Source organism: Lissotriton vulgaris, chromosome 1_1 (assembly GCF_964263255.1).
Source record: "Lissotriton vulgaris chromosome 1_1, aLisVul1.2, whole genome shotgun sequence".
NCBI lineage: Eukaryota > Metazoa > Chordata > Amphibia > Caudata > Salamandridae > Lissotriton > Lissotriton vulgaris.
Genome location: NC_141685.1, coordinates 1,753,828,229 through 1,753,854,821, shown reverse-complemented (window position 1 = coordinate 1,753,854,821; position 26,593 = coordinate 1,753,828,229). Strand labels below are relative to the sequence as shown.

At 47.9% G+C, this 26,593-nt stretch overlaps 1 protein-coding gene across 1 annotated transcript in view; it reads left to right on the top strand.

Annotated features, from left to right (window-relative positions):
* The window catches only part of XPOT (exportin for tRNA), a 566,463-nt gene that overhangs the window by 436,875 nt on the left and 102,995 nt on the right, over positions 1 to 26,593 (top strand). The window contains exon 20 of the mRNA XM_086919056.1: positions 18,584 to 18,700. Coding sequence (XP_086775182.1) covers positions 18,584 to 18,700 — 117 coding nt within the window. The remainder of the gene's footprint in view (positions 1 to 18,583; positions 18,701 to 26,593) is intronic.

Here is a 26,593-nt window from a genome sequence, read left to right as displayed (position 1 = left end):
TTGAGTGGGTATGAGATCTAAGTTAATATGCACTTATGAATCTTGTCACATACCAAGACTACTAGTGACACCTTTTAAAGATGGAATGCACTCGAATGTGTAGCAATGCCAAAAGGATATTTACAACTATGCAACAATTATGCTCTGCTTTATTTTTTCAGATTTATCTTACTCAGAAGGATGTAAGCAGGCTAAACCGTAAATACATGGTCTAGTATTTGGCAGAGTCTGGGATGGGTGCACCTTAGTGTTTGCAGACCTCTCGACTCTATTCACTTGGTCCTGACGAAAACCTAGAAAGATAGAAAGGTAGAAACATGTTGACCATATCTTCACTATAACTGTGGTACTATCTGGTCAATTCACACCAGTAGTGGTGCCTCACTTGTTTCTAAATGTGGCACATGACTCCAGAATAAAGAATATATGGAGTACATGTAGTACACTTTTTTAATCCACTTTTCACGTTTCACGAAAATCACCAGCTCTGCTGCAGTTGCAGGCGTCGAAGCACACCTGAGTGACACTCGGTCGCTCAGGTGGACCCCGATGATGAAGCATGTCACCAACCAGTTTGGAGAGTGAGGGGTTTCTTAAAAAGAAAATAATCTTTTCTTTTCTCTTGCATTCCAATTCCCTTACTCTGAGCTACTCCACCTGTTTGTCCTCCTCATTTGCTTCTGCTCAGTGGTCTTCCCTTTCCAGTGGATGAATCTCCAGAGCCTACACTTCTGTGTTTGGTGATTTAACAGGGTAGTGTCAGTGCCTTCGACTTAATTTTGGAGGTGGTGAATGTCATCCTTTCTGCCAGCCACCCCTCAATGAAGACTGTTTATTTCGGCCCCTTTTTCTGATTTGTTGTGGTGTGCTGGAGAGTAAATTTACCCACTCAAGGCTTAATTACCCAGTATTTTTTCATTTTACACTTATTTGGCCTGGCAGGGTTTTGTTCAGATTACCAAGAAAAGCTGTCTGTTAGCTAAAAAGTGTTGTACAAGAATAATAATAATAATACTGAAGTTTATATAGCGCAAACAGCTACCTCACAAGGAGGTGTCCCGGCTCTTTGTAAGAAGCAAGATAAACTGAGTAGTAACCAAAACAGCATAGAAACAGATTACTGATTGAAAAACCACGTCTTTAGTTGTTTCATAAAGCAGGGCTCTGAGTTTGCATTACGAATGAAGAGCGGTAGGGCGTGCCACAATTTAGCAGTTCTCGCCGAAAAAGCTCTACCCCCAGGACGAGACTTCACGAATCGGGGGACAGAGAGCAAATTCTGAGTATTCAAGCGCAGTGACCGCCCCTGCCTATATCGGGTGAATCATACTTTAAGGTAGTTAGGGCACTGACCCTGCAGTGCCCGATAGGCCAAGGCCTTGAATTCAATCCTGCTTGTCACAGGTAACCAGTGCAGATTGCGCAGATGCTGAGAGACATGATGTCTAAAAGGAATATGTTCGATCAGCCTCGCAGCCGCATTCTGCACAATCTGTAGTCGCTGGATCGCATACTTAGGCAGACCAAGATAAAGGCCACTAGCGTAGTCCAGCCTAGATGTTACAGTGGCATGGACTACTAATTTACGACAATCTTCTGGCAGTCGGTCCAGGAACTTTCGAAGATTTCTTAGTTTATTTAGGCACCCCGCTGATACTTGTTGGATATGAGACGGAAAGGAGAGGTCGTCATCCCATCTCACCCCCAGATTTTTTGCGCTAGTGCTTGGGAGAGGCGGGGACTCCATTTCCGTAGGCCACCAGAGATCAAGCGAGGGCACAGGCCCCTTTCCAAAGAAGATCACCTCCGTTTTCCATGCGTTTAGTTTTCATTTATTCCTATTCATCCAAATAGCGATGTCACGGAGACAACCCTTAAAATTGCCAAAGGCCTTCACTGTCTGTTCTTGGTAAGAGAAGACCAGCTGTGTGTCATCGGCGTATGAAATCGCTTTGACACCCCAGTTGGCTATTAAAGTAAAAAGAGGGGCTAGATAGACATTAAAATGTAAGGGGCTTAGGGCTGAGCCCTGGGGTACACCACACCAAAGAGGGTTAGGTTTGGACGAAAAAGGGCATAGGGCGACTTTCTGAGATCGGGCGCTCAGATAGGACTGCACCTAGGCCCGCACCTTCCCACCCAGGCCAATACTTTCCAATCTCTGAAGCAGCCTGGCATGGTCGACCATGTCAAAAGCTGCAGATAGATCCAGGAGCACCAGCATTGCTGATGCCCCTGAATATAGTGCCCATCTAACCGACTCTGCAACCTCTGTGAGGGCGGTCTCAGTGCTGAAACTAGGCCGAAAGCCTGACTGTGTTTCATGCAAGATAGCATTGTTTTCAATGAAGCTGTTCAATTGGCGTTATACTAATTCTCCAGCATTTTCCCAGGCGCAGGTAGAAGCAAAATTGGCCTGAGATTGCTAAGATCATCTGTGGCTCCGTTTGGTTTCTTTTTCAGAGGAAGCAGTGTAGCATTCTTCCAACAATCAGGGACAATTCTGGTCTCAAGGGAGGTATTCCAGATATGGATGAGCGTGTTTAGCACAAATGGCGAAAGCATTTTCCACAGTTTGGGGGCATGGGTCATCAGGCGTCCCCGATTTACATTTTTCAATCTCAGCCAGCGCCTCCTCCTGCGAGATTGGCAAGAAGCAGGAAAGCAACAGGCCCACGCAGTGGCCGGAGAGGAATCGGACTTCTCTGTCACGATAAAGACAGAAAATGTGTCATACACCATTACGATTTTGTTATTGAAGAAGTTTGAAATATCTTCACACAGAGCCGGTGTCGCAATTACTTCCGTCTTAATTGCTCTCGGCTTGAAAAAAGGTTGAACTACCTTAAAAACTTCTTTGCTCGACTAGTCAGGTTTCTGAATGCAGGAAGCAAAAAAAATACTTTTAGCCATTTTTATCAATTTATGTAGATTTTTTAAGGCATTTTTGTAGCATGTCTTTGCTATGTCGCTATATTTTAGTCTCCAATCTCTTACAGCTCCTTTTTTCTTCTTTAAGCACCTCTGAAAACCACGGTGCTGAGGGAGATTGTCTGCGAGATAACATCATTTTTGCTGGAGCGACAGCTTCCACTGCCGAGGCAATCCACTGGTTCTTTGCCAGGGCGTGATCATTTGGGTCTGAGGTGAGGACAGGTGGATCTCTATCTTAAATAGGGCCTGAGGTTTCAGCTGATAGATTAGTCCACTTCCTCTTCAAAATAGACCGCTTGCCTCTGACCTGGCTTAAATTGGCCATTTGAACTGAAAAAGGCATCAGATAATGGTCTGACCAGACTAATGGTTGAGGCACCTCTGCTATAGTATCCTGAATATTGGAGAAGATTAGATCTAAAGTGTGGCCTGCCTTGTGAGTGGGACCCGAGATTATTTGCGCTAAATTAGCATCTTCTAGCGAAGAAATCAATTGGGTGGATTGAAGACAATTAGGATCATTAACATGAAAATTTAAATCCCCCATTGCCATGAAATGTGAGTGAACTAGCGATTTTTGTACAATGTAGTTGCATAGATCCAGAGTGATATCTGCTGCACAATCCGGTAGCCTATAGATAAGCAGACCTGCTAGGGATACCTTCGGATTGATTTGGAGGCAAAAGTAGAGTCCCTCGATTACTTGTATGTCGAGGGGCCTAGAGGAAGTCAGTTCAAAGGAATCTTTAAAAATAATATCCCCCCCGCCTCCTCTTTTTTTGCTCTCTCTGTTGGAAAAACCCATTTCACAAGAGCTCACTAAAGGAGCAGATGTATGAGGTTCCATAACTGGGCAGTGTCCAAAGAGATAATTTGTTCATATGACGGTATCATGACTTTTATTTGTCCTTATCAGTCTGAATCAGGTGTGAAGGTGGGAATCTGCAAAACTACATAGGGCGCACAGGCCCGTATCCGCAGTAGGACAGGGGAATCCTTCTCTACAGCCAGTGAGTTTGTCAAAAGATGATAGATTGCCCTTGTTAGAAATGGGATTTTTGGTGGGCTAGGGCAAAGCAAGACAGAAACCACCATTCTAATCAGGATAAGGGAGTTACACTCCTAAAATAACCGGTGCTCATACCCTTGGTAGCTTGGCACGCGCAGTCAGGCCTATCTTTGAGGCAGTGTGTAAAGCATTTGCACATAACCAACAGTAATACAGTGTAAACACTACAAAAGGACACCACACCAGTTTAGAAAAATATCCAATATTTTTATATAATTAAAACAAGACCAAAAACGATAAAAATCCACAATACAGTACTTAAAAATCTTCATTTATCGAAATAGGATTGAAAACCAGTTCCTTGATGTCGATAGCTCTAGCCAGGGCTATCACGGCGTCGTGAGCAAACAAATCCAGACAGTTCTTGCTGACTGTTGCGTTGTTGGCCAGCTATGGTATCGGGAAGACCCGCAAACAGTACCTTTTAGAAATTCAGGGCGTCTGCGACCCCTCATTGAGCTTACAAAAGCACGGCGTCTGCAGGCGTCTTTTCCAGAGGCCGCTGCTGGAGTCATAAGGGCCCTCAAAGTCACGCGTTGCAAATCGAACCTCTCTCTGTTGAAGTCAGGAGCGCTGGCGTCAGCAGGCATCTGGTGCTGCTGTGTGAAGGGCAGCAGTGCGGGGTGCGGTGCCCGCAGGTCGCGGTTCGAGCAGCAGCTTGGTGGAGGCGTCGGATGGCGGCGTCGGTGAGACCGGGGACGCGGTGCAAAGTGAATGCAGTGCTCGTCGCGGTGCTGGCAGGTCACAGTGCAAGCAGGGGCGTCGTCGTTGCCGAAGCACTGTCTTTGGCCGATGTACTGGAGTCAATGGCACCAGGATCTGTAGGCCAAGGCTGCGGTGCGGGATGAAGGGCAGTGTGTAACTTTACGAGCGATGCCCTCGAACCACGGTGCAAGCAGCAGCGTCTATTTTGGCGTGGAGCGGCGTCGTCGGGGAGGCCAAGGCGTTGTTGTGAAGAGGTGCGGAATGCGGTGCCCACAGGTCGTGGTGCGAGCAGCGGCTCGGTGGCCTCATCAGCAGATGTCATCGTTGAGACCAGGGTCGCAGTGCGGCAGTGCCCTCTGCAGTACCTTCAGGACAGGGAGTCAACAGCGTCGTCGTAGACGGCGTCGGGTTGCTTTTTATTCTGTTGCACCACAAAAGACACAGTCCCCAGTGCTGAGGGTAGAAGAGCATGAAGTCTTTGCTGTTCCTGATACTTCTTAAACAGGGGGCGAGCTCTACCTCAAACCCTTGTAGAAACTCACAAAAGTAGATTGCAAAAAGTTCAGTTCAGTCCTTTCACTGCCCAAGACAGAAGCAGCAGCGGCAGGCCAACACAGCACACAGCACAGTGGTAGTTGCTCCTCACAGCTTATTCAGCTCTTCTTCTTGGCAGTCTTCTTGATCCTAAAGAGTTTTAAAGTTCAGGGGTCTGGGCCCTAATATTTATATTTCAAAATCCTCTGATCTCTTGGGCAGACAGTGTCTGTGCCCAGCCAGAACCAGTTCTGCCTGCTCTGGTGTGACTTCCTGGCAGGAGGTGGGGATGGCATGGTCAGAGGCTGACCAGACCCTTAGAGGTGCAAGGAAATCTCCCCTTCCCCAATTGCACCCCAGATTTATTCAGCTCTTTCTTGACCCACCTAGACCACCTGGAGCCACTCCTGCTCCCCAGCCTTCTGTCATTCAAAACCCAGACAGGCAAAAAACATTCCAGCAGAGGCGCACAGGATGTTATGTTATGTTATGTTATAAAGCATTTTATTGCGCGCTCTGCTACTACAAAGTATCCTGGCGCGATATGTGAGCACTAAACTAACCCAGTCCAATAACAGAAAGAAACAGGGAACTAAATACTGAGATTAAAAAGATGGGTTTTTAAGCCTTTCTTAAATCCTGCCAATGTAGTTGAAGATCTCAGAAAGAACGGCAAGGCATTCCAGGCCCGTGCTGTTTGGACAGAAATTGACTGACCACCCAGTCTCGCATATCTGACTTTAGGCATAGACATCAGACGGAGATTGGCCGATCGAAGAGCACGAAGAGGGGTGTACAATGAAAACCTTTTGTGCAAGTATTGTGGACCTTGCTGATGCACGGCCCGAAAGGCCAGAACCAATGATTTGAACATAATGCGATGCGCCACAGGGAGCCAGTGGAGCTCTCGAAGATGGGCACGTGCACTAGTTCTTCGTGGAAGATGGAACAGAAGTCGCACGGCCGCGTTCTGAATAATCTGCAGCCGCTTTATAAGGCATTTAGGGAGACCACTGTAGAGAGCATTGGCATAATCGAGCCTTGATAGGATCAAAGCACGCAGAACAGTCTCCTTAGCCTCCCTGTGGAGAAGGGGAAGGAATCTCTTGAGTGACTTGAGGGTCGCGAAACAGGTCGCAGTAAGTTTTTTTATATGAGCTTCAAACTTAAGATCCTGTCCAAACCAGACCCCCAAATTTTTGGCCGGGCCTCCGTGATAGCTAGGACATGCAGAATCGGTCGGCCAAATAAGCTCTCTAAAATTGGCTGGAAAATTGCCATAAAATAGGAGCTCTGACTTGTCCTCAATGCATTTAAGCTGGGCTGAGACAAGCCATCGGAAAACATGGGTCAAACAGGAACAGACAGCCTGAGCGTCTAAGCAGTCCTTAGGCCAGGTGAACAACAGCTGCGTGTCATCAGCGTATGACATTATTTTGGCTCCCCACTGCTCAGCCAGATAGATCAGCGGGGTCATATAAACGTTGAACAGCAGTGGGCTTAGCGTTGAGCCCTGTGGTACCCCGGTAGTGAGCTTCTTGGGTGATGAGGCAAATGGGGGTAGCCAAACTTGCTGCGTCCGTTCGGACAGAAACGAAGACAGCCAGGCCAGAACCGCGCCCGACAATCCCACCTCTGCCAGCCTAGACAACAGCTGGGCATGGGGTACCGTGTCGAAGGCGGCAGATAAGTCCAGCAAAACCAGGACCGCTCTGCCGCCTCCGTCAAGACACTCCCTAATGGCCTCTGAAACTTCCACCAGAGCCGTTTCAGTGCTAAACGCAGCCCTGAACCCCGATTGAGCCGGGTGCAGGGCCTGAGAAGACTCAATGAAACTATTCAGTTGCCTAAAAACGACTTTTTCAGTCACTTTCGCTAGTGCCGGGAGCAATGATATCGGACGATAGCTGGAGGTAGCCTGGGGGTCCAGGTTGGGCTTCTTCAGCAACGGAAGAAGCTTCGCCCGTTTCCAACAAAGAGGAACGGAGGCGGAAGCCAAAGACATATTAACAACCTGGGTGACCTCCTGATACACCAGGCCAGCCACTCCCCCCAAAACCCTAGCAGGGCACGGGTCAGAGGGTGAACCAGACTTTAGCGACTCCAAAATGGCCAGCACATCAGCTTGCTGAGCTGGCTCAAAGGTGGAAAATTGGCTACCATGTTGCTTCGCATCCGTATCAATGATAGGTGGTGAAAGCAGAAAGGGAACACCAGAGTTTAAGAGCTCCTCCTGAATTTTTTTGATCTTATTGTCAAAGAAACATGACAGTTCCTCACACCACAGATCTGAAGCCGGGAGAGCAGGGGAGGCAGCACATGGAGAGAGGAAGCTCTGAACAATGGCAAAGACTTCTCTGCCATTGTTGTCTGCCTTCTCAATCCTTCCAGAGAAGTAGCTACTTTTAGCAGCCTTGATTTCAGCATAATATACCTTCTGCGCCCTCCGCAGCTTGCTCTTAAGTTCAGGGCAGAACTCTAGGCGCCAGGCTCGTTCTAGCTTTTTGCACCCTAGTTTGAGTTCTCTAAGAGCATGGGTGAACCAGGGTTTGGAGGGAGACGACCTCGTCCGCCTGCTACCACTCTTATTGGTGTGTAGAACGGCGCTTTGTTCAACCCAGGCGTTGAATGATTCCACTGCAGAATCAAGATTTAGCGGCAGAGTCGGCCGGTTAGACATAAGAGAGGCCGAAAAGGTAGACAGATTTATTCGCTGGGCATGAACTTGAGAGGCAGAAAATTCCTTCGGCCCTTTTGAATGTATGGGCCAGGTGAACAGAATTAAGGCATGGTCCGACCAGATGACCCGCCTAGGGGGTAACATAGTAATCTCAAAGTTAGAACAGACCAGGTCTAACCAATGGCCAGCCGCATGGGTGGGGAAGTTCACCCATTGTGTAAGATGCGCCAACGAAAGGACTTCTGCCAAGCTGATCGTTTCCGGTAAGTCCACCGCGTCCATATGAATATTGAAATCCCCCAGAAGAAGATATCGGGAGAATTTAAGGGCGCGGGGAACAATAACCTCCTCAATATTACCAGCAAAACAGCCCGCATAGCTAGGGGGGCGGTAAAGCAGAGTACCTCCAGGGTGAAATGAGGGGAGAGGACCACAACGAAGTGTAGCAATTCGGTCTCGCCAAGTAGTTCGGGCGGTTCGCTCACCACTGACCAGTGGTCTCGGTAAATTACTGCCAAACCGCCGCCCCTACCCGACGGTCGATCCATCCTGGTGATCCTAAAGCCGCGTGGTATAGCAAATTCAACCACCGGCATGCAGGACTCAGAAAGCCAAGTTTGAGTGACGAAGAGGAGATCAAGCTCCTTCTCATCAAGCAGCTCAAAGATATCAGCCGCGTGTTTGACCATTGATCTAGCATTGATCAGGCCGGCTTTAATAGTATCTAGATTGGTCCGGGACGCAACGGCCGGAGAGTGACGGCTAGCAAAGCAGAACCCACAAGCCGGGCATCGGCGATGCATAGTCTCAAGCACCTCCCAAGATTTGGCGGCATCGCAGCTGTAGGTATTGAGGGCACACAACTCCTCAGAAGAATACCTCAGAGAGCCAGCCTGAGTGCAGCGTGGGAAGTAAGAGGGAGACCCAGCCCTGGGCCCGTCCGGGACACGGACGGGCACAGACGGGCCCTCCTTTGGCGCTCCTTCGGCGCGCAGACGGCGCGCCCGCAGCGCGCGACCGCTGCGCGCTCGGCGCATTTGCTGCGTTAAGTAGGGGCGGGCGAGGCAGGAGACTAGAGCGCCAAGGCAGGATGACTGAGCAAGAAAATACCTACTTTCTATAAGTGGTATTTTCAAACACAGAATGTAAAATTCACCTTCACTAAAAGATGCATCTTTAGATTCTGGGTTCAGGCATACCAAACTTTATTTTCCTACCTAATTCCCCTGGCCATTTATGTTTAGTAGATGTTATAAACCAACTCCCCATTCTGTTCAGGTAGCCTTGCAATAGCGAAAAACGAAATTGGCCGTAATTCGCAATCAGGACATGCCACACACACCAGGGCATGTCCTACCTTTCACATGCACTGCACCCAGCCCACAGGGGTACCTTGGGCCTACTTTAGGGGTGACTGACATGTAAGAAAATGGATGGTGAGAGACTGGCAAGTGGGCATTTGGGACCATGCTGGACTGCATGCAAGGGCCTTGCGAATATACAGGAATGCCGCCGGAGTCCGTATGTACATAGTAAACGCTCTCATTTATCCTTTCAGCTGTTTGTAAAGCACGTAAATTAGCCGATTTTAATATATGCTATGCTTAACGCATAGAACGACTCAAGTACCGTCTTTGGCGCTATATAAAACCGGTTGACAGGCCGCTTTTGGTAGGTTTAATCATATAGGTGTCCTTCTATCCCAGTCAGTCGCTAGGCCCTGAAATCATCAGTCTGGGCGAGTCGGCGGGACCCTGGTGAAGTGTTAAGGACTCCCTTTGGAACATACTGAGGGAGGTGGCGGAAGGAGGTTACAGGAGTGGGGCTATGGGTAGTGGTTGTCTGGGGTGGTGTCAATCCTTGTACACAGTAACCTGTGGGTTCCCCCTAGCCCGGGTTGCAAACGCCTTATAAAACAAGAATTTGCAATGCAATAGGTCTCGCATTAGGAAAGTGTGAGCTATTGGTATTGTAAATGACAATTTTTTTGAATATGTGTTGGCTTTTAAAATATATAAATTAATAGCATTGTTAGTCACAAAGCCAATAGCTTACACTTTCCAAATGCGAGTCCTATTGGCTATGGCAATGCTTGTTGGTAGCAAGCAAGGACAGTGATGTGGTGGTGTCCCTGAGTGATGTGGTGGTGTCCCTGAGTGATGTGGTGGTGCCCCTGAGTGATGTGGTGGTGCCCCTGAGTGATGTGGTGGTGCCCCTGAGTGATGTGGTGGTGCCCCTGAGTGATGTGGTGGTGCCCCTGAGTGATGTAGTGGTGCCCCTGAGTGATGTGGTGGTGCCCCTGAGTGATGTGGTGGTGCCCCTGAGTGGTGTGGTGGTGCCCCTGAGTGATGTGGTGGTGCCCCTGAGTGATGTGGTGGTGCCCCTGAGTGATGTGGTGGTGCCCCTGAGTGATGTGGTGGTGCCCCTGAGTGATGCGGCGGTGCCCCTGAGTGATGCGGCGGTGTCCTAGAGTGATGTGGCGGTGTCCTAGAGTGATGTGGCGGTGTCCTAGAGTGATGTGGCGGTGTCCTAGAGTGATGTGGCGGTGTCCTAGAGTGATGTGGCGGTGTCCTAGAGTGATGTGGCGGTGTCCTAGAGTGATGTGGCGGTGTCCCAGAGTGATGTGGCGGTGTCCCTGAGTGATGTGGTGGTGTTGTGAGGCGTGCAGCAGAGCGAGGCGTGCAGCAGAGCGAGGCGTGCAGCAGAGCGAGGCGTGCAGCAGAGCGAGGCGTGCAGCAGAGCGAGGCGTGCAGCAGAGCGAGGCGTGCAGCAGAGCGAGGCGTGCAGCAGAGCGAGGCGTGCAGCAGAGTGAGGCGTGCGGCAGTGTGAAGTGTGTGGCAGTGGGCAGCATGCAGCTGTGTGAGTAATGCAGCAATGTGCAGCAGTGTGAAGTGTGTGTTAGTATGCAGCAGTGTGAGTAATGCAGCAGTGTGCAGCAGTGTGAAGCGTGCGGCAGTGTGAAGTGTGTGGCAGTGTGCAGCGTGCGGCAGTGTGATTAATGCAGCAGTGTGCAGCAGTGTGAGGCGTGCAGCAGTGTGAGGCGTGCAGCAGTGTGAGGCGTGCAGCAGGGTGAGGCGTGCAGCAGAGCGAGGCGTGCAGCAGAGCGAGGCGTGCAGCAGAGCGAGGCGTGCAGCAGAGTGAGGCGTGCAGCAGAGTGAGGCGTGCAGCAGAGTGAGGCGTGCGGCAGTGTGAAGTGTGTGGCAGTGGGCAGCATGCAGCTGTGTGAGTAATGCAGCAATGTGCAGCAGTGTGAAGTGTGTGTTAGTATGCAGCAGTGTGAGTAATGCAGCAGTGTGCAGCAGTGTGAAGCGTGCGGCAGTGTGAAGTGTGTGGCAGTGTGCAGCGTGCGGCAGTGTGATTAATGCAGCAGTGTGCAGCAGTGTGCAGCAGTGTGAGGCGTGCAGCAGTGTGAGGCGTGCAGCAGTGTGAGGCGTGCAGCAGGGTGAGGCGTGCAGCAGGGTGAGGCGTGCAGCAGAGTGAGGCGTGCAGCAGAGTGAGGCGTGCGGCAGTGTGAAGTGTGTGGCAGTGTGCAGCATGCAGCTGTGTGAGTAATGCAGCAATGTGCAGCAGTGTGAAGTGTGTGTTAGTATGCAGCAGTGTGAGTAATGCAGCAGTGTGCAGCAGTGTGAAGCGTGCGGCAGTGTGAAGTGCGTGGCAGTGTGCAGCGTGCGGCAGTGTGATTAATGCAGCAGTGTGCAGCAGTGTGAGGCGTGCAGCAGTGTGAGGCGTGCAGCAGTGTGAGGCGTGCAGCAGGGTGAGGCGTGCAGCAGGGTGAGGCGTGCAGCAGGATGAGGCGTGCGGCAGTGCAAGGCGTGCGGCAGCGTGTGGCGGCGTGGTGGCAGCGTGTGGCAGTGTGAGGTGTGCGGCAGTGTGAGGCGTGAGGCGTGTGGCAGTGAGTAATGCAGCAGTGTGAGGCGTGCAGCAGTGTGTCGTGCAGCATGCAGCGTGCAGCAGTGTGTGGCGTGCAGCAGTATGCAGCATGCAGCAGTGAGGCGTGCAGCAGTGTGCAGCATGCAGCAGTGTGAGGCGTGCAGCATTGTGTCGTGCAGCAGTGTGCAGCATGCAGCTGTGTGAGTAATTCAGCAGTGTGCAGCAGTGTGAGGCGTGCAGCAGTGTGAGGCGTGCAGCAGTGTGAGTCGTGCGGCAGTGTGAGTCGTGCGGCAGTGTGAGTCGTGCGGCAGTGTGAGTCATGCGGCAGTGTGAGTCGTGCGGCAGTGTGAGTCGTGCGGCAGTGTGTGGCGTGCAGCAGTGTGTGGCGTGCGGCAGTGTGTGGCGTGCGGCAGTGTGTGGCGTGCGGCAGTGTGTGGCGTGCGGCAGTGTGTGGCGTGCGGCAGTGTGTGGCGTGCGGCAGAGTGTGGCGTGCGGCAGTGTGAGGCGTGCGGCAGTGTGAGGCGTACGGCAGTCTGGGGCGTGCGGCGGTGTGCAGCATGCAGCAGTGAGTAATGCAGCAGTGTGTCGTGCAGCAGTGTGTCGTGCAGCAGTGTGTGTCGTGCAGCAGTGTGTGGCGTGCAGCAGTATGCAGCATGCAGCAGTGTGAGGCGTGCAGCAGTGTGAGGCGTGCAGCATTGTGTCGTGCAGCATTGTCGTGCAGCAGTGTGCAGCATGCAGCAGTGAGTAATGCAGCAATGTGCAGTGTGCAGCAGTGTGAGGCGTGCAGCAGTGTGAGGCGTGCAGCAGTGTTTCGTGCCGCAGTGTGTGGCGTGCAGCAGTATGCAGCATGCGGTAGTGTGAGGCGTGCAGCAATGTGAGGCGTGCAGCAGTGTGTGGTGCAGGTGTGTGCCGCATGCAGCAGTGTGAGGCCTGCAGCAGTGTGAGGCCTGCAGCAGTGAGAGTAATACAGCACTGTGCAGCGTGCAGCAGTGAGTAATGCAGCAGTGTGAGGCGTGCAGCAGTGTGAGGTGTGCAGCAGTGTGAGGCGTGCAGCAGTGTGAGGCGTGCAGCAGTGTGAGGCGTGCAGCAGTGTGAGGCGTGCAGCAGTGTGAGGCGTGCAGCAGTGTGAGGCGTGCAGCAGTGTGAGGCGTGCAGCAGTGTGAGGCGTGCAGCAGTGTGAGGCGTGCAGCAGTGTGAGGCGTGCAGCAGTGTGTGGCGCGCAGCAGTGTGTGGCACGTAGCAGTTTGTGGCGTGCAACAGTGTGAGGCGTGCAGCAGTGTGAGCGGGGTGAAAACAAATGCACTGAGAAAGAGGGGGGGGGAGCACGAGCTGACGAAAGTGGGGCAGGGGATACTAGAGCTGACGAAAGAGTGGGGGGGGGGGAACCTTGAGCCGACACCTAGAGCCGACACCTAGGATCTGGAACTCTCTCCCTCCAGAAACAAGGCTTATCCCATCCACTACACTCTTTAAAAAAGAAGTAAAAGCTATCCTCATGGCTAAATACACTTGAACTAGTATCTAGAACTCTGTTAACACTGTACTACATGCTTCTACCTGCTTGACCCCTTTGCCTACTTGTATGAGTAGTCTCCCTCACATACCCCGTATGTAACCTAGTTGTACTGTTTGATTTATTGATTTATTTGTATGATTACGCCCCCATCATGTACCCCTCTATGTAACCTATTTGTACTGTTTTGATTTATTGATTTATTGGTATGAGTACGCCACCATCTATGTAAAGCGCTCTGATATCTGCAAAGATCTTGTCCGCGCTATATAAAACTTTTTAAATAAATAAATAAGAGTGGGGAAAAAAGCACTAGCAGACGAAAGAGTGGGGAAAGAAATGCACGATCTGACGACAAAAGCATGAGTCAGAGAAGAAAGTAAAATGTGAGCCAGAGAAAGACAGGAAATAACTAACGAGCCATGTAGAAAAATAAAAAGCTCTCGGCATTGTTGTGGTAGGGGCGGGGGAGTGCTTTCCTTTCAAGTCTGAAGCGGGGCGGGGGAGCGGCAGCCTTTGAAGTCTGATGCCGAGGCACAGACAAATTATGGTGTGTGATGTGGATGGCGATGATGTGCACGCGCATAGCTCACATGAACTGTACGCGATCCGCAGCTAGGTAGACTTTTCTTTTCCTCTTACTATAATGTCGCCTATTTATCCCTGCGGGATAGAATATGCGAGACATAAAAAACCCACCACACACACTCATCTCTGGCATGCTCCTATTTGTAGCAGCAGACCTGCATTACACAAAAAGCTGAGCACCACGCTGCCTGCATGATGGCATCTAGACACGCCATACTAAGGCCTTTGCCACGTGCCCTCAGAGCACCTCTTTGTGATCGTGCACACTCTGCACGGATGACACTACTAGTCTGCAGACAGGAATATCCCATCTGGGCACCGTGCTGTCTGCATGAGGGCACGCAAATAGCACCCCAAGCACAATAAACAGATGCTCGTGGCTTCGAGGCGGCGTGAAGCACCCCAAGACGCTTCCTCCGTTCTGCCTAAATATGTATCCTGACAACATACACTGCATATCGAACTTTACACATACTTCCTACTCTGGGCTGTAGACGAGCACCACCCAAGCAACAATGCCAGCAAAAAAAACAAGCTGAGGAAGGAGAAATAACCAGGGAGAGAGGGTTGGAGAGATGTGTGGTGCAGCCGGCAGGGTAGGCGACTGGGTCACTAGTACTGAGGGCACGGCACACAGGGAGGGGAGCAGCGCGGATTACAGTACCAGCAGAAGGGTGGGTGGGGGGACTTGTCTCTTTACCGGTGTTTTTCACTTCATGCACATGGCTGTGCATAACTAATGATACTCTTTCAGGTACATCCTGGCCCATATATATTTAAAACATTTTAGAATATATATGCTTTCCTTGATCTTAAATTTACGCCACTCTCCTTTAAATTTCCAGATGTCCCTATACTATTAGGTGCTGAATAGACCCAATACCCCACAAAGTGTCTAAAAGCCGTTGTCATTTCTGAGAAACGAATCATTGCAGCAGCACTGTTTACTGCAAACAGTGTTTTGTAACATATTGTTATAGTCAGAAATGGTCGTTTTTTGTTCAATGGAAACCAAGTTATAAATGTCACAAATGTCACTAGCCTGTTTTTTCATTTGGTTCCAAAACCCACTGGGGACACTAAGCACTTGCTGTTATATATACTTGCAATTTTGTTGAAATAAGTTATAAAAAGTGAAAATATTCAATCACACTGTATTTGGCCTCCTCTTTGTCTGGTATCCATATGACCCAACATTCTTTGCCATTGCGCATTACTATTACCATTATATTCCATTATCTTTGCCACAAGAACCGTTGTTTCTTGATACGCAGCCCCTCTAGTAGCATTTTATTCACAGACCCTGGCACACTCCGTGCACTTTACTAGGGACTAACAAGTAAATCAAATATCGAATCATGGAAACACCAATCCATAACACAATTTACCACAGGAGCACTTGCAATTTACCACTGATGAGCAGTGAGAAAAGTGCGCAGAACTTACGCCAGCAAAAACAGTGTAAAAACCAGGAGGTCAGAAAGCAAAAACTCAGGGGAAACACACCAAAAGATGCCAAGTCTAACAGCCCTTTTGACTTGTTTCCTTTAATCTGATGCCCCATGCCTTCCTTTTACGTCCTTTTTTTGGGGGCCAAGGTAGATTCTTAAATATTTGAAGCCATTGGCATTGTGTGACATGAAGTTCCTCTCACTGATGATTTCGGTCTTGGTGTCAATAACAATACGAATTCTGCTTTAAGTAGTTTGCTTTGCAGACATATTCTATCAGTTAGACAGGCGGGTCCTGATGATTCATGGCACATTTGTCCATAGGTACTGTGAGAATTTAATTTGAACAAGGAGGTCACCCCCCAGCATTATATCATGGCATGCATGCCTCTATGAAATGAAATGAAATGAAAATAATTCTTTTATAGCGCATGGCTACCCGGAGGCATCCCAGCGCTTGCAGCTACAAACGGAAAGGTAAGAAGTGGAAGTTAGTTTGTAGGAAAAAGCCAGGTTTTTATTTTCTTACGGAAAGAAAGATGGTTGGGCTCCTGTCGAAGGGGGGGGGGGGGGGGGGCAGAGAGTTCCACAACCTTGCAGTGTTGTAAGAGAATAGACGACCCCCGTACGAGCCTTATTGATTCTGCTGACTTGTGCCAGGTTCTGGTCATTCGAACGAAGGTTTCTGGAGGCTTTATGAGTTTTAATCAAGTTGGCCAGGATGGGGGGGGCTTTGCCCTGGAGGTTTTTATGGGCAATGCAGAGGGCTTTGAAATGTACCCGTTCTTTTATGGGTAACCAGTGGAGTGATCTCAGCGCTGGCTTAGCTGAGGAGCGATGGTTGGTGCTCGTCAGCAATCTAGCGGCAGAGTTCTGCAACACCTGTAGTTTCTGGATTACAGAAGTCGGGGCTCCCAGATAGTGCGTTACCAAAATCCAGCCTCGACAGGATCATGGCTTGGACCAGGATTTTTTTGGCTCTATCAGGAAGTTGAGGGAGGATTTTTCGTATGGATTTAAGTAAGCCAAAGCAGGTGGCCGCGGTTTTTCTGGCTTGTACTTTGAATGTGAGATCATCATCAAGCCAGAAGCCAAGGCTCTTGATCCCTTTTTTTGGGGTCGGGCTAGCACCCATAGAGGGGGGCCATAGCATAGGGGAGTTGAATGATGCCTTCCTGCCCAGTAACATCAATTCGGTTTTTTGATTATTAAGTTTTAACTGGGATAAGCCCATCCATTTTGATACCTCTTCGAGACAGTTGCTCAGACTCGGGTGAGACAAATTAGCCTGATTAAGAGAGACCACGAGCTGAGTATCATCAGCGTAGCTGATCAGTTCAACTCCGTAAGGGGCCACTATCTTAGCCAGGGGGGACATGTACACATTAAAAAGTATGGGGCTAAGGGAGGAGCCCTGTGGGACCCCGCACTGCAGGGGAAGTGGCGAAGAGTGGCAGTCTCCTTCAAATGCTTTGAAATACCTGTCGCAGAGGAAGGATTCGAGCCAGGAAAGAGCCTTTCCCGAGACTCCGATTTCGTTAAGTCGGGCTAAAAGGATACGGTGGCTTACCGTATCGAAAGCGGCGCTAAGGTCTAGGAGGATGATGGCCACATTGCCACCTGAGTCCAAGTTCCTCCTAGACTCTTCCACCACCTTGAGAAGTGCCGTCTCGGTCCGTTGACCCAGGCGGAAGCCTGTTTGAGAAGGATGGAGTAGATGGAGGCTTCCAGGAATGAGGACAGTTGCTGGTTTATAAATTTTTCTGCCAGTTTACTAATGCCCGGGAGAAGGGAGATGGGACGGTAGTTGGATAGGTCTCCTGGGTCAAGATTGGATTTTTTTAACAGCGGTTTGACCATGGCCATTTTCCAGTCCAAAGGGACTGTGCCTGTTTCGATCGAGGTGTTGATCAGGTTGATAACTGGAGACTCCATGATAGGCATGACTAGCTTCAAGGTGTTAATAGGGACGGGATCAAGAGGGGAGCCACTTTTGATTGAGTTGAGGAAGGGGGGTAGCAAATCCTTGGTGAGCGGAGCGAAGGAAGTTCGGGAGTGGAACCTAGAGAGGGGTGTTTGGTTGGCGAGGGAGACTCGGGGATAGAGACGGGTTGGAGGGCCAGAAGAATATTTTGAATTTTGGTGTGGAAGAAGAGTGCCAGTTCTTTACAGCGAGGCCCAGATGCTTGTGAGGCCAGGGGGGGATCCAGGGGTTTCAGCAGACTTTTGACAATTGTAAAGATCTCTTTCGCTGAGTTGGGGGATGCAATTATTTTCTCAGCGTAGAAGGCTATTTTAGTGGCCTTTAGCACAGCTTTGTAAGCTTTCATGGAGGTTCTATATTTAATTTTAGTCTCAGGATCGAAGTCTTTCCTCCATAGTCTTTCCTCTTTTTTGCAGCTCTGTTTGAGTTTTCGGAGTTCTGGACTAAGCCAAGGGTGATTGAGTAGGAACTAGAAAACGTAGATGTCTGGCACATTTTGCTCCTTTGTCTCTTTAGAACTGGGGCTTTCTGTCCTACCTATCAATTCGTGAGTACCTTTGGAATTGCTTCTGCCAGATGGAATGCATTTTGTGGCACCTATTGTTTCACTCTGCATGCGATGCTCTAGCAGACACCAGCAGGCCATTTTGGTTGCAATTACTAGGAACTTAATTTAGAGACCTATATCAAGGCTTTCTATCAACTTAAGGTTTTTAATGATTACTCAAGGAGCAGTGCTACTTAAGCTAGGAAGTTCTGTACAACCGAGGATTAATCTTCCCAGTGCTGCCATTTTTTTTCTTACTTGCTGTAGAACCTACCTGTAAATTGAAATTGAGAGAGCGTCAAGATATATAAGTAGAATACAACTATGGTGACTCCATTACTCTGTAGGTTCTTTACCATTATTATCTTCTTGTAATTTAATGCAATTTAAATAGTTTTCGTTATAGCCATCTTCAGATTTGAAGCCATTTGAAATAGTTTTCAGTCCTACTGCGATGTGCCCGAAATATTCCCACATTGATAATGGGAAAATAGCCTTGTGACTCATTGAGCATAAATGCAATGTCACCCCTTTTGCATTAGGAATTCAGGACTCTTTGCAAAGGTAAGTGGGTTTATGTAATTTGCAATAGTAGTTCCCTGTCATTTAAATTAGATTTCTATTTGAATAGCTTCATTAAGAGATCGTAGTTGAACCCCATGGTTACAGGAATGCCATAGATATACCTGTCATTGTTTTTGTGTTTAGGGGCTGAGAATGTCGAGCGGGTGTTGTTCACCATCATCCAAGGAGCTGTTGACTACCCTGATCCGATTGCACAAAAAACCTGCTTCATTATCCTTTCCAAATTGGTTGAACTTTGGGGTGAGAATACCTTAATTTATTTTTATTGCACTGAAAACATTTGTATGCTTTAAACCACTGTATTTCCCCAATAGAGAACCCTACTTAAAAAGTGTGTATGCTGAGTATTTCCATTTCTGTGGGGTTCCAAAACAATTGTGCAAGAGATGGAGAGCGAGAAAAAAGAAATGGCAATCTGAAGTCATTTTTTCTACCGAATAGTACCTAAATTGCGACAGTAAGACGAGGAATAATTGTTATCTAATGTTGACTTGAAGAATTTAAACCTGTGCATGGAGGGGCGGGGCATGGGAGGGTGGAGGATGAGCACTTGTGCACTCCCTAAGTGCTCATGTGTGTTTGATCGGCTTTCTCAGGCCGACCAAAACACACAGGCACACTTAGGTTTCTCCAGCCCAGCTGCATTCAGCAGCGAGGCTTGAGAAACCCCCAAAGACTCCCTGGTTTGAACAGGCACCTTTGAGCCCACTCAGACCAATCTGTGCACTGCTCTGCAGGACAGGGATTGGCTGAGAGTCTGTCCCAGGGGATGCTGGGACACAGGAAGAGGCCAGTAGGAATGACGTGATGCAGGATGCGGACGGCGGAGACAGGTACGGTTTTAAAATTATTAACCCTTTCCCTCCCCCCCCCCCTGCGCTCGCTCCATTTCCCCCCTACGCTCCCCTACCCACCGTTCACCCTTTGTTAATGGTAGCCGTCTCTGATATTGCCACTAAGTGATAATACCGAGCACAGAGCCAGGGGTTCTCTAATAATGTAGAGCGCTCAATGTGAAACCCAAATTGCTCTATTAGTGGTATTGTGAGCGAGTAGCCTTAGGCCTAACACAAAGGAGTGTAAGACATTTATTGCACAACAGTGATCAATAATGGACACACAACTCAAGAAGGAAATCCACACCAATTTTGTAAAATTATACTTTGTATTTCATTTTAAGACCAAGATCTTCGTAATAAGGTAAGTACGTTTTTAATATATACTTTTCACCCCCCCCCCCTCCCCCCCCCCCCCCACCTACCACCCCCACACCACCCCAGCATCCCACCCCACACCACCCCCGTGCTGAACTTTTTTTGGGCTATTTTGGATAGTTTGCGCTTAGGCCCCTGTAATTTATTGTCCACATAAGGTATCAGTGTCAAATTTGCGCCCTTTTTTTCCAACACCCTGAGGATTCTAAAGGTACCCAGGATTTGTGGATTCCACTAGAGGGAACCCAGAAATCAGCCAAAATACAGCAAAAAAAATGTTTCAATGGTAAAAAAATTGCTGCAGAAGAAAGCGTCTGATTTGTTCCCTGCAAATGGTATCAAAAAAAGTTTGTGGTGCTGAAATCACCATATTCTCAGGTTTCGTGGACAGGCAGACTTTTGTCAGAAAACCAACATTTTCTACACAGTTTTGTCATTTTAATGGGCCTATTTGTCCTAATTTTTGTACTTTCACCCTCCTTCCAGTTAGTGGTAGAAATGGGTGTGAAACCTATAATGGATCCCAGAAAGCCATACATTTCTGAAAACATCGCAAAATTTTGGATTCAGCAAGGGGTCTTTAGTTTAGATCCTTCAAGGTTTTGTAATAGAAACTAACAGTTGAAAATAGAAAATATTGAAATTGAGTTGAAAAAACCCAGCCATTTGTGCCAGCGTTTTCACCTGTAATTTCTTCTAAGTATGACATATTTTTTTAAAGCAATATACCATTACATCATTACATCCGCTGGACCCTTCAGATTGTGCGGATATATAGGACTTGTAGGTTCACCAAGAACCCGAGGAACCCAGAGCCAATAACTGAGCTGTGTCATGCAATGGTTTTTTAGGTTTCGCCTATTATCATTCGCTTGCGAATGTAATAGGCGAGAATTCAAGTGCTCCATCAACTCGTCAAACCACTGCGGTTTTTTCACAGTGCATGTGAGTCACGTGACCACACAAGCACGCGCATCTCCCTAATCCGCCTGCCACACTTCTCCTCCCCTCGCTCGCATTCCCGCCCCCCCACCAGGCTCTCCCGCCCCCATCCGGCTTCCCTCCGTGCATCTCCCTAATCCGCCTGCCACACTTCTCCTCCCCTCGCTCGCATTCCCGCCCCTCCCACCAGGCTCTCCCGCCCCCATCCAGCTTCCCTCCGGCCATTTGCCAGCATTGTGAGGCCATTTAACTTAAACTACATGTTTCGGGCTGCTTGTTTTAAATCATTCCCTCGTTCAAAACAGCGGGCAGCAGCAAACCCGCCTGCCGAAGTCGACATAAACTGCTGTCGCCCTGAGCATTACATCCCCATCTAACCCCACGCCAGCAACTAAAGACCGTTTTCAGATAAAACAGTATTTCTCTATGCTTGCCTTGTTTCATCTGCCATACTCAGACTTTTATTTTTGCGGTGGCAGATTGTTCTTAAGTATCCCCCGATGCATCAAGCCATGTTTATCTCTGTCGTAGTTGTTTGCATTGCATATTTGAGCTTGGGTACGTACTAACCCTTCCCTAGCTTTGTATAGTAGGGTTGTTTAGTGGCTCAACGCAGATTCGTCTTATTTGTAAGGATGCATGCATGCTTTAATCTGGCAGGGCCGATTTGGCTCTTTATCCCACCGAGGTTACAGTCCCAGTTTCCCCGAATTTGAGTTACATGTAAGGTACAAAACCCCAGTAGTTACACAGATGCAACCGAAACGGTACATACATTTTTACTTTGTTAATCTTTTTTCCCTAACGTGGACACTTTTTTCACCATTGATTGTATGACCACGCAAAATAATGCAACCACGTTTCGTATGTTGAAATAAAAGGTATACGTTTTTCTTGTGACATGACTAAGTGTAGTTTTAATATTGTTATGATCCCGCAGTAGATGCTCGTTACAGAACGAACTTCAGAAATGGAAGGCAACGGTACAAATAAAGAAAACAAGCACTGGCGTTGCCAATAGGTTTCGCATTTGGAAAGTTGGAGCTATTGGTTTTGTAAATGACATTTTATATTTATATATTGTTATTGACAATGCCAATAACGATATATAAATATAAAATGTCATTTACAAAACCAATAGGTCCAACTTTCCAAATCCGAAACCTATTGGCAACGCCAGTGCTTGTCATTGTTTATCGGGTATATAGCAATTCATTTGGTAAAATATAAAGAGTGGAAATAGGTACCAAGGAAACCAATTTCTGAAATGGGAACAAAATATAGAGTTTAGAAGCAGTGGTTTTTTGCACATCTCCAGAATTGTGGGTACCCATACAAGCAGGTGAATTAGAGGTCATTTTTCAAAATGACTTATTTTTTTTAATAAATTGTCTTAAATTTGGAAGGCAGAAATGCAAAGAAAGTCAATTGGTAATAACACTTGTTCTACAATTCTGTTTTCCCCTAAGTCTCCTGATAAAAATGATACCTGACTTGTGTGGGTAGGCCTAGTGTCCGTGACAGGAAACAACCCAAAGCGCAACGTGGACACAAAATTTTCTTCGAGTGAAAACTGACCCTTTTTTTGCAATGTGCCTAACTGTGGATTTTGAACCTTAGCTCATCTGTAAACTAGGGAAATCTAGCAAACCTATACATTTTTTAAAACTAGACACCCATGGGAAGCCAGGATTGGGTGACTTGTGTGGCTCTCACTAGGTAGGTTCTGTTACCCAGAATCCCTTGCAAATCTCAATTTGTCAAACAAACACATTTTCCTCACATTTCTGTGATGGAAATTTATAGAATCTGCATGGATCCACAAACTTCCACTTACCCCGCATCCCCCAAAGTCTCCTGATAAAAATGGAACCTCACTTGTGTGGGTAGGCCTAGTGCCTGTGGCAGGATATGGGCGAAAACGCAATGTGGCACAGCACATTTTCACAGAAAAAGCAGACCCTTCTTTGCAAAGTGCCTTACTGTGGATTTTGAACCTTAGCTCTTCCGGCACATTTTTGAAAGCCAGATACCCAGGTGAATCCAGGATGTGGTGACTTGTGTGGCTCTCAACAAGTTCTGTTATTCAAAATCCCATGCAAACCTCAAACTGTGTAAAGAGAAAACATTTTCCTCATATTTCTGTGATGGAAAGTTTGGAATCTGTGTGGATCCACAACTTCCACCCACCCCGCATTCTCCAAAGTCTCCTGACAACAATGGTACCTCACTTGTGTGGGTGGGCCAAGTGCCCACAGCACGGAAGGGCCCAAAACGTATTGTGGGGACATCAAATGTACCTATCACAAAATGACCTGGTTTTGAAAGGGGGTCACCTGGGTTTTTAGTCCCGGGTTCAGCAGCAATCTAGGGAAACCTACCAAACCCACAAATTTCTGAAAGCTAGACCCCCGGCGGAGTGCGTGGACCCCCCAATGTTTTCCTAACCAGAATCCCCTGCAAACCTCCGATTTTAGCTGAAAAAATTAAAATGTTCTCAAATTTCTGTGGGAAAGCTGTGGGATCACCAGGCTGACACAAATTTCCTACCACCCAGCGTTCCCCCAGGTCTCTCGATAAAAATGGTACCTCACTTGTGTGGGTGGGCCAAGTACCTGCGACAGTCAAGGGCCCAAAACTTATTGAGGAGACATCAAAATTACCTATCACAAACCGACCTGGTTTTGCAAGGGGGCCACCTGGGTTTTGGGCCCCGGGCTCGGCGTCCATCTAGGGAAACGTCAGTCCACGCACACCACCAGCCAAGCGCCAGTCCACGCACACCGTCATCAAATCTTTTTTAACAAGATAGAAAACACAAACCAGTTGGAACTAGATACAGAACTATAACTACAAACACAACAGTAGTAACTAAAGACATCATTCTAATGTCAACCGTGAAACTGAAGAACAAATATAAAACCATACAGACCAGGCAGTACTCTATTACTCACAGTTGCTCCCAAAAACTCTTGAGTGTGATACAATCTAAAACACGTGGGCACACACAGCCCAGTATTAGAAGGACAATCAGCACAGTGCATACAACTCTCCTGCCGCATACATATTCGCAAACAGACTCTACATCTCTTACAGGGATTGTTTTTTTGGGCCATGGGAGGAATTCAGTTGGGAAATTGGCGATCTTTCAATCTAGCCACATCCTCCACCACTCCAGCTCTAGGAACACTTACTTGTTCCACTGTAACAAGGCTACCTATCTCAGAATCCTGAAGCTGAACAAAAGTCATCTTTGATGCTGGAGAACACTCCTTGAACACAACAAAAGCATTAAAAGTTGCTAAATTGAAAAGATGGATGACCAACTTCTTATATCAAATTGTAAGCTTTACAAACTGCAGTGTAAGGTTCTAACCTCTGATCCACTCTATCAACACCACCCATGTGCTTATTGTAGTCTACAATGCACACAGGTTTGCGCACCTCAGCAACCTGACCCCAAACAGTCACAGGTGAAGTACTATCATCATGGATGGTAGTCAGCATGTACACATCCCTCCTGTACACAAATTTCACAGCTAGCTGTTAATCACTACGTAAGGCACTGCACTGTCCCCTCTGAAGATTTTTGCAAACAAGCACTTTTGGGTAACCTTAACGGTTAGAGCGAACTGTCCCACACGTAAGAGTGTCCACTTTGAACAATTCCTTAAACAATTGCACAGCAGTGCAGAAGTTGTCTAGGTACAAATGGTGACCTTAGTTAAAAAGTCCTCTAGCAAGTTCCCACACAATTGTCTCTGAAACTCCTAAAGTGAGCAAACAACCAGGGTGGTCAATAGTGGAATCCCTACCAGTGTACATCCGGAAATATAGACCTATCCTGTCCTACTCTCAGGCAACATATACATCTTAATTCCATAACGAGCCCTCTTGCTAGGAACGTACTACCTAAAAACCAAATAACTCTTGAACTGGACCAAAGACTCTTCAACAGTTATTTCTTTCCCTGGAGTATTGATCTCTGAAAATCTGTCTCAGTGATCAAGAACAGGCCGAATCTTAAAAAGACAGTCACATTTAGAGTGATCTTGTGGTAACCCCGAAGCATTATCAACAAAATGCAGCAACCGAAGCAAAAGTAAATACCGATCATGACTTTTTATTTCAGGAAATATGGACTTTGCCATCAGGGGACTGCTAGAACAATATGAAGCCTGGGACAGCTTCCTTATCAAGCCCATCAAAAAAGTAAAACCCAAAAACTTCTTCATCTCATCCTGATTTGTTGTGGTCCATGAGGTAGCTCTAGAGCTGGGCCTAAATCTGGCACTGTTGTCCCTCAAATATTGTTCAGTATACGAATTAGTCTGCTCAACAATCTCAGCCAAAAATACATCCTCCATAAACAACTGAAAAAACTGTATAGGCAAAAAAAATCACAATTCACTCTACAGCTTGAATCACCACTAAAGGCAGGTAGCACCGGCTGCACCATATTTGGATCAACCCGGAGTCCAGCACTTCCATTGGGTAGCCTTGTAGCCCCAGGTTGCACTCCAGATCCCTCTTGCTGCACCATCGACACATCAGTGTCCTCCTCTAAAACAGGAACTTCATCCGCACTGAGAGTAACTTTATCAGATGATGATTCCTCATGGACATAAAACTCACTGCCAGAATCTTGCACTTCCTCCTCTTCCTCAGATACACTGTCAGTCTCCTAATCATGGTCAGAGTAAGATTCAGGAAGCATGCCAACCACCTGCTGAGCAGTAATTCTGCGGCTAGCTATAATCCTTACTAATGAAGGTAACTTGTGAAACAAGTCAACAACAACAAACACTGTGTAAAATAAATAATAAACAAAATGTGGCTTTATCACAAAGACCTGTATACTCCAAAACTATACCACTCAATTGCCAGAAGCAGCTAGACTCACCACCACCTATTCTGCACAGATATAGCAAGGACCAACAGTATCCCATCAAAAAAGAAAGAAAAAAGAAAATTACACATAAGACAACGCAAAACACATCGCAAAGAATTTCACGCCCAAAACACAAACTAAATATGAATTGAGCAGCATTCATAGAGCGCATAGCTACCCGTAGGCATCCCAGCGCTGGAGAATAACTGAAGCTTCCGAGAATCATTTAGGGAAGAGCCATGTTTTTCGTATCTTGCCGAAGGCCAGGTGATTAGTTCCCTTCGTATCTGGAGAGGGAGGGAGTCCCAGAGTTTGGCGGCATTGTATGAGGATAGCCGACCACCACTTCTGAGACTCTAAATTCTGGGGACGACTGCCAGATGTTGCTCGTCTGAGCGTAGGTGCCTGTTGGCTCGGTAGGGCTTAACCATAGAGGAGATAATCTCTGGTCCTTTCCCTCCTATCAGCTTATGAGTAATGCACAGAGCCACAAAGTGGACTCTCTCCCGGATGCTGAGCCAGTTGAGAGCTTTCATGGCGGGTTTAGCAGATTGCAGATTCTGAATCCCCATGAGGATCCTTGCAGCACAGTTCTGTACTATTTGAAATTTGGCGAAGACTGAGCTTGGGCACCAAGGTACAGTGCATTGCCGTAGTCCAGGCGAGAAAGGATAAGTGTTTGGACAGTGAGCTTTTTTGCTTGAAAGAGGAGCAGGGGAAGCACTTCGCGAAGCGTCCTTATGATGCCAAAGCAGGAGGCCACCACCTTTCTGGCCTGGACTTTATGCCTGAGGTCTGAGTCCAGCCAGAAGCCCAGGCTTTTTATCTCTGACTTGGGGACGGGTACCGAGCCCATTGAGGATGGCCACATCGTATTTGCTCTGAAGAGCGAAGGATTGCAGAGGAGCATAAGCTTGGTTTTGTCACCATTTAATTTTAGGTAGGAGTGTTTCATCCACTTAGCTACTTCTTCAAGGCAGGTGCCGAGGCAGGTGGGGGCCATGTCTGAGTGGTTAAGTGCAACCACCAGCTGGGTGTCATCGGCCTACGTCATGATGTTTACTTCATAGGGACGGACGATGTCCG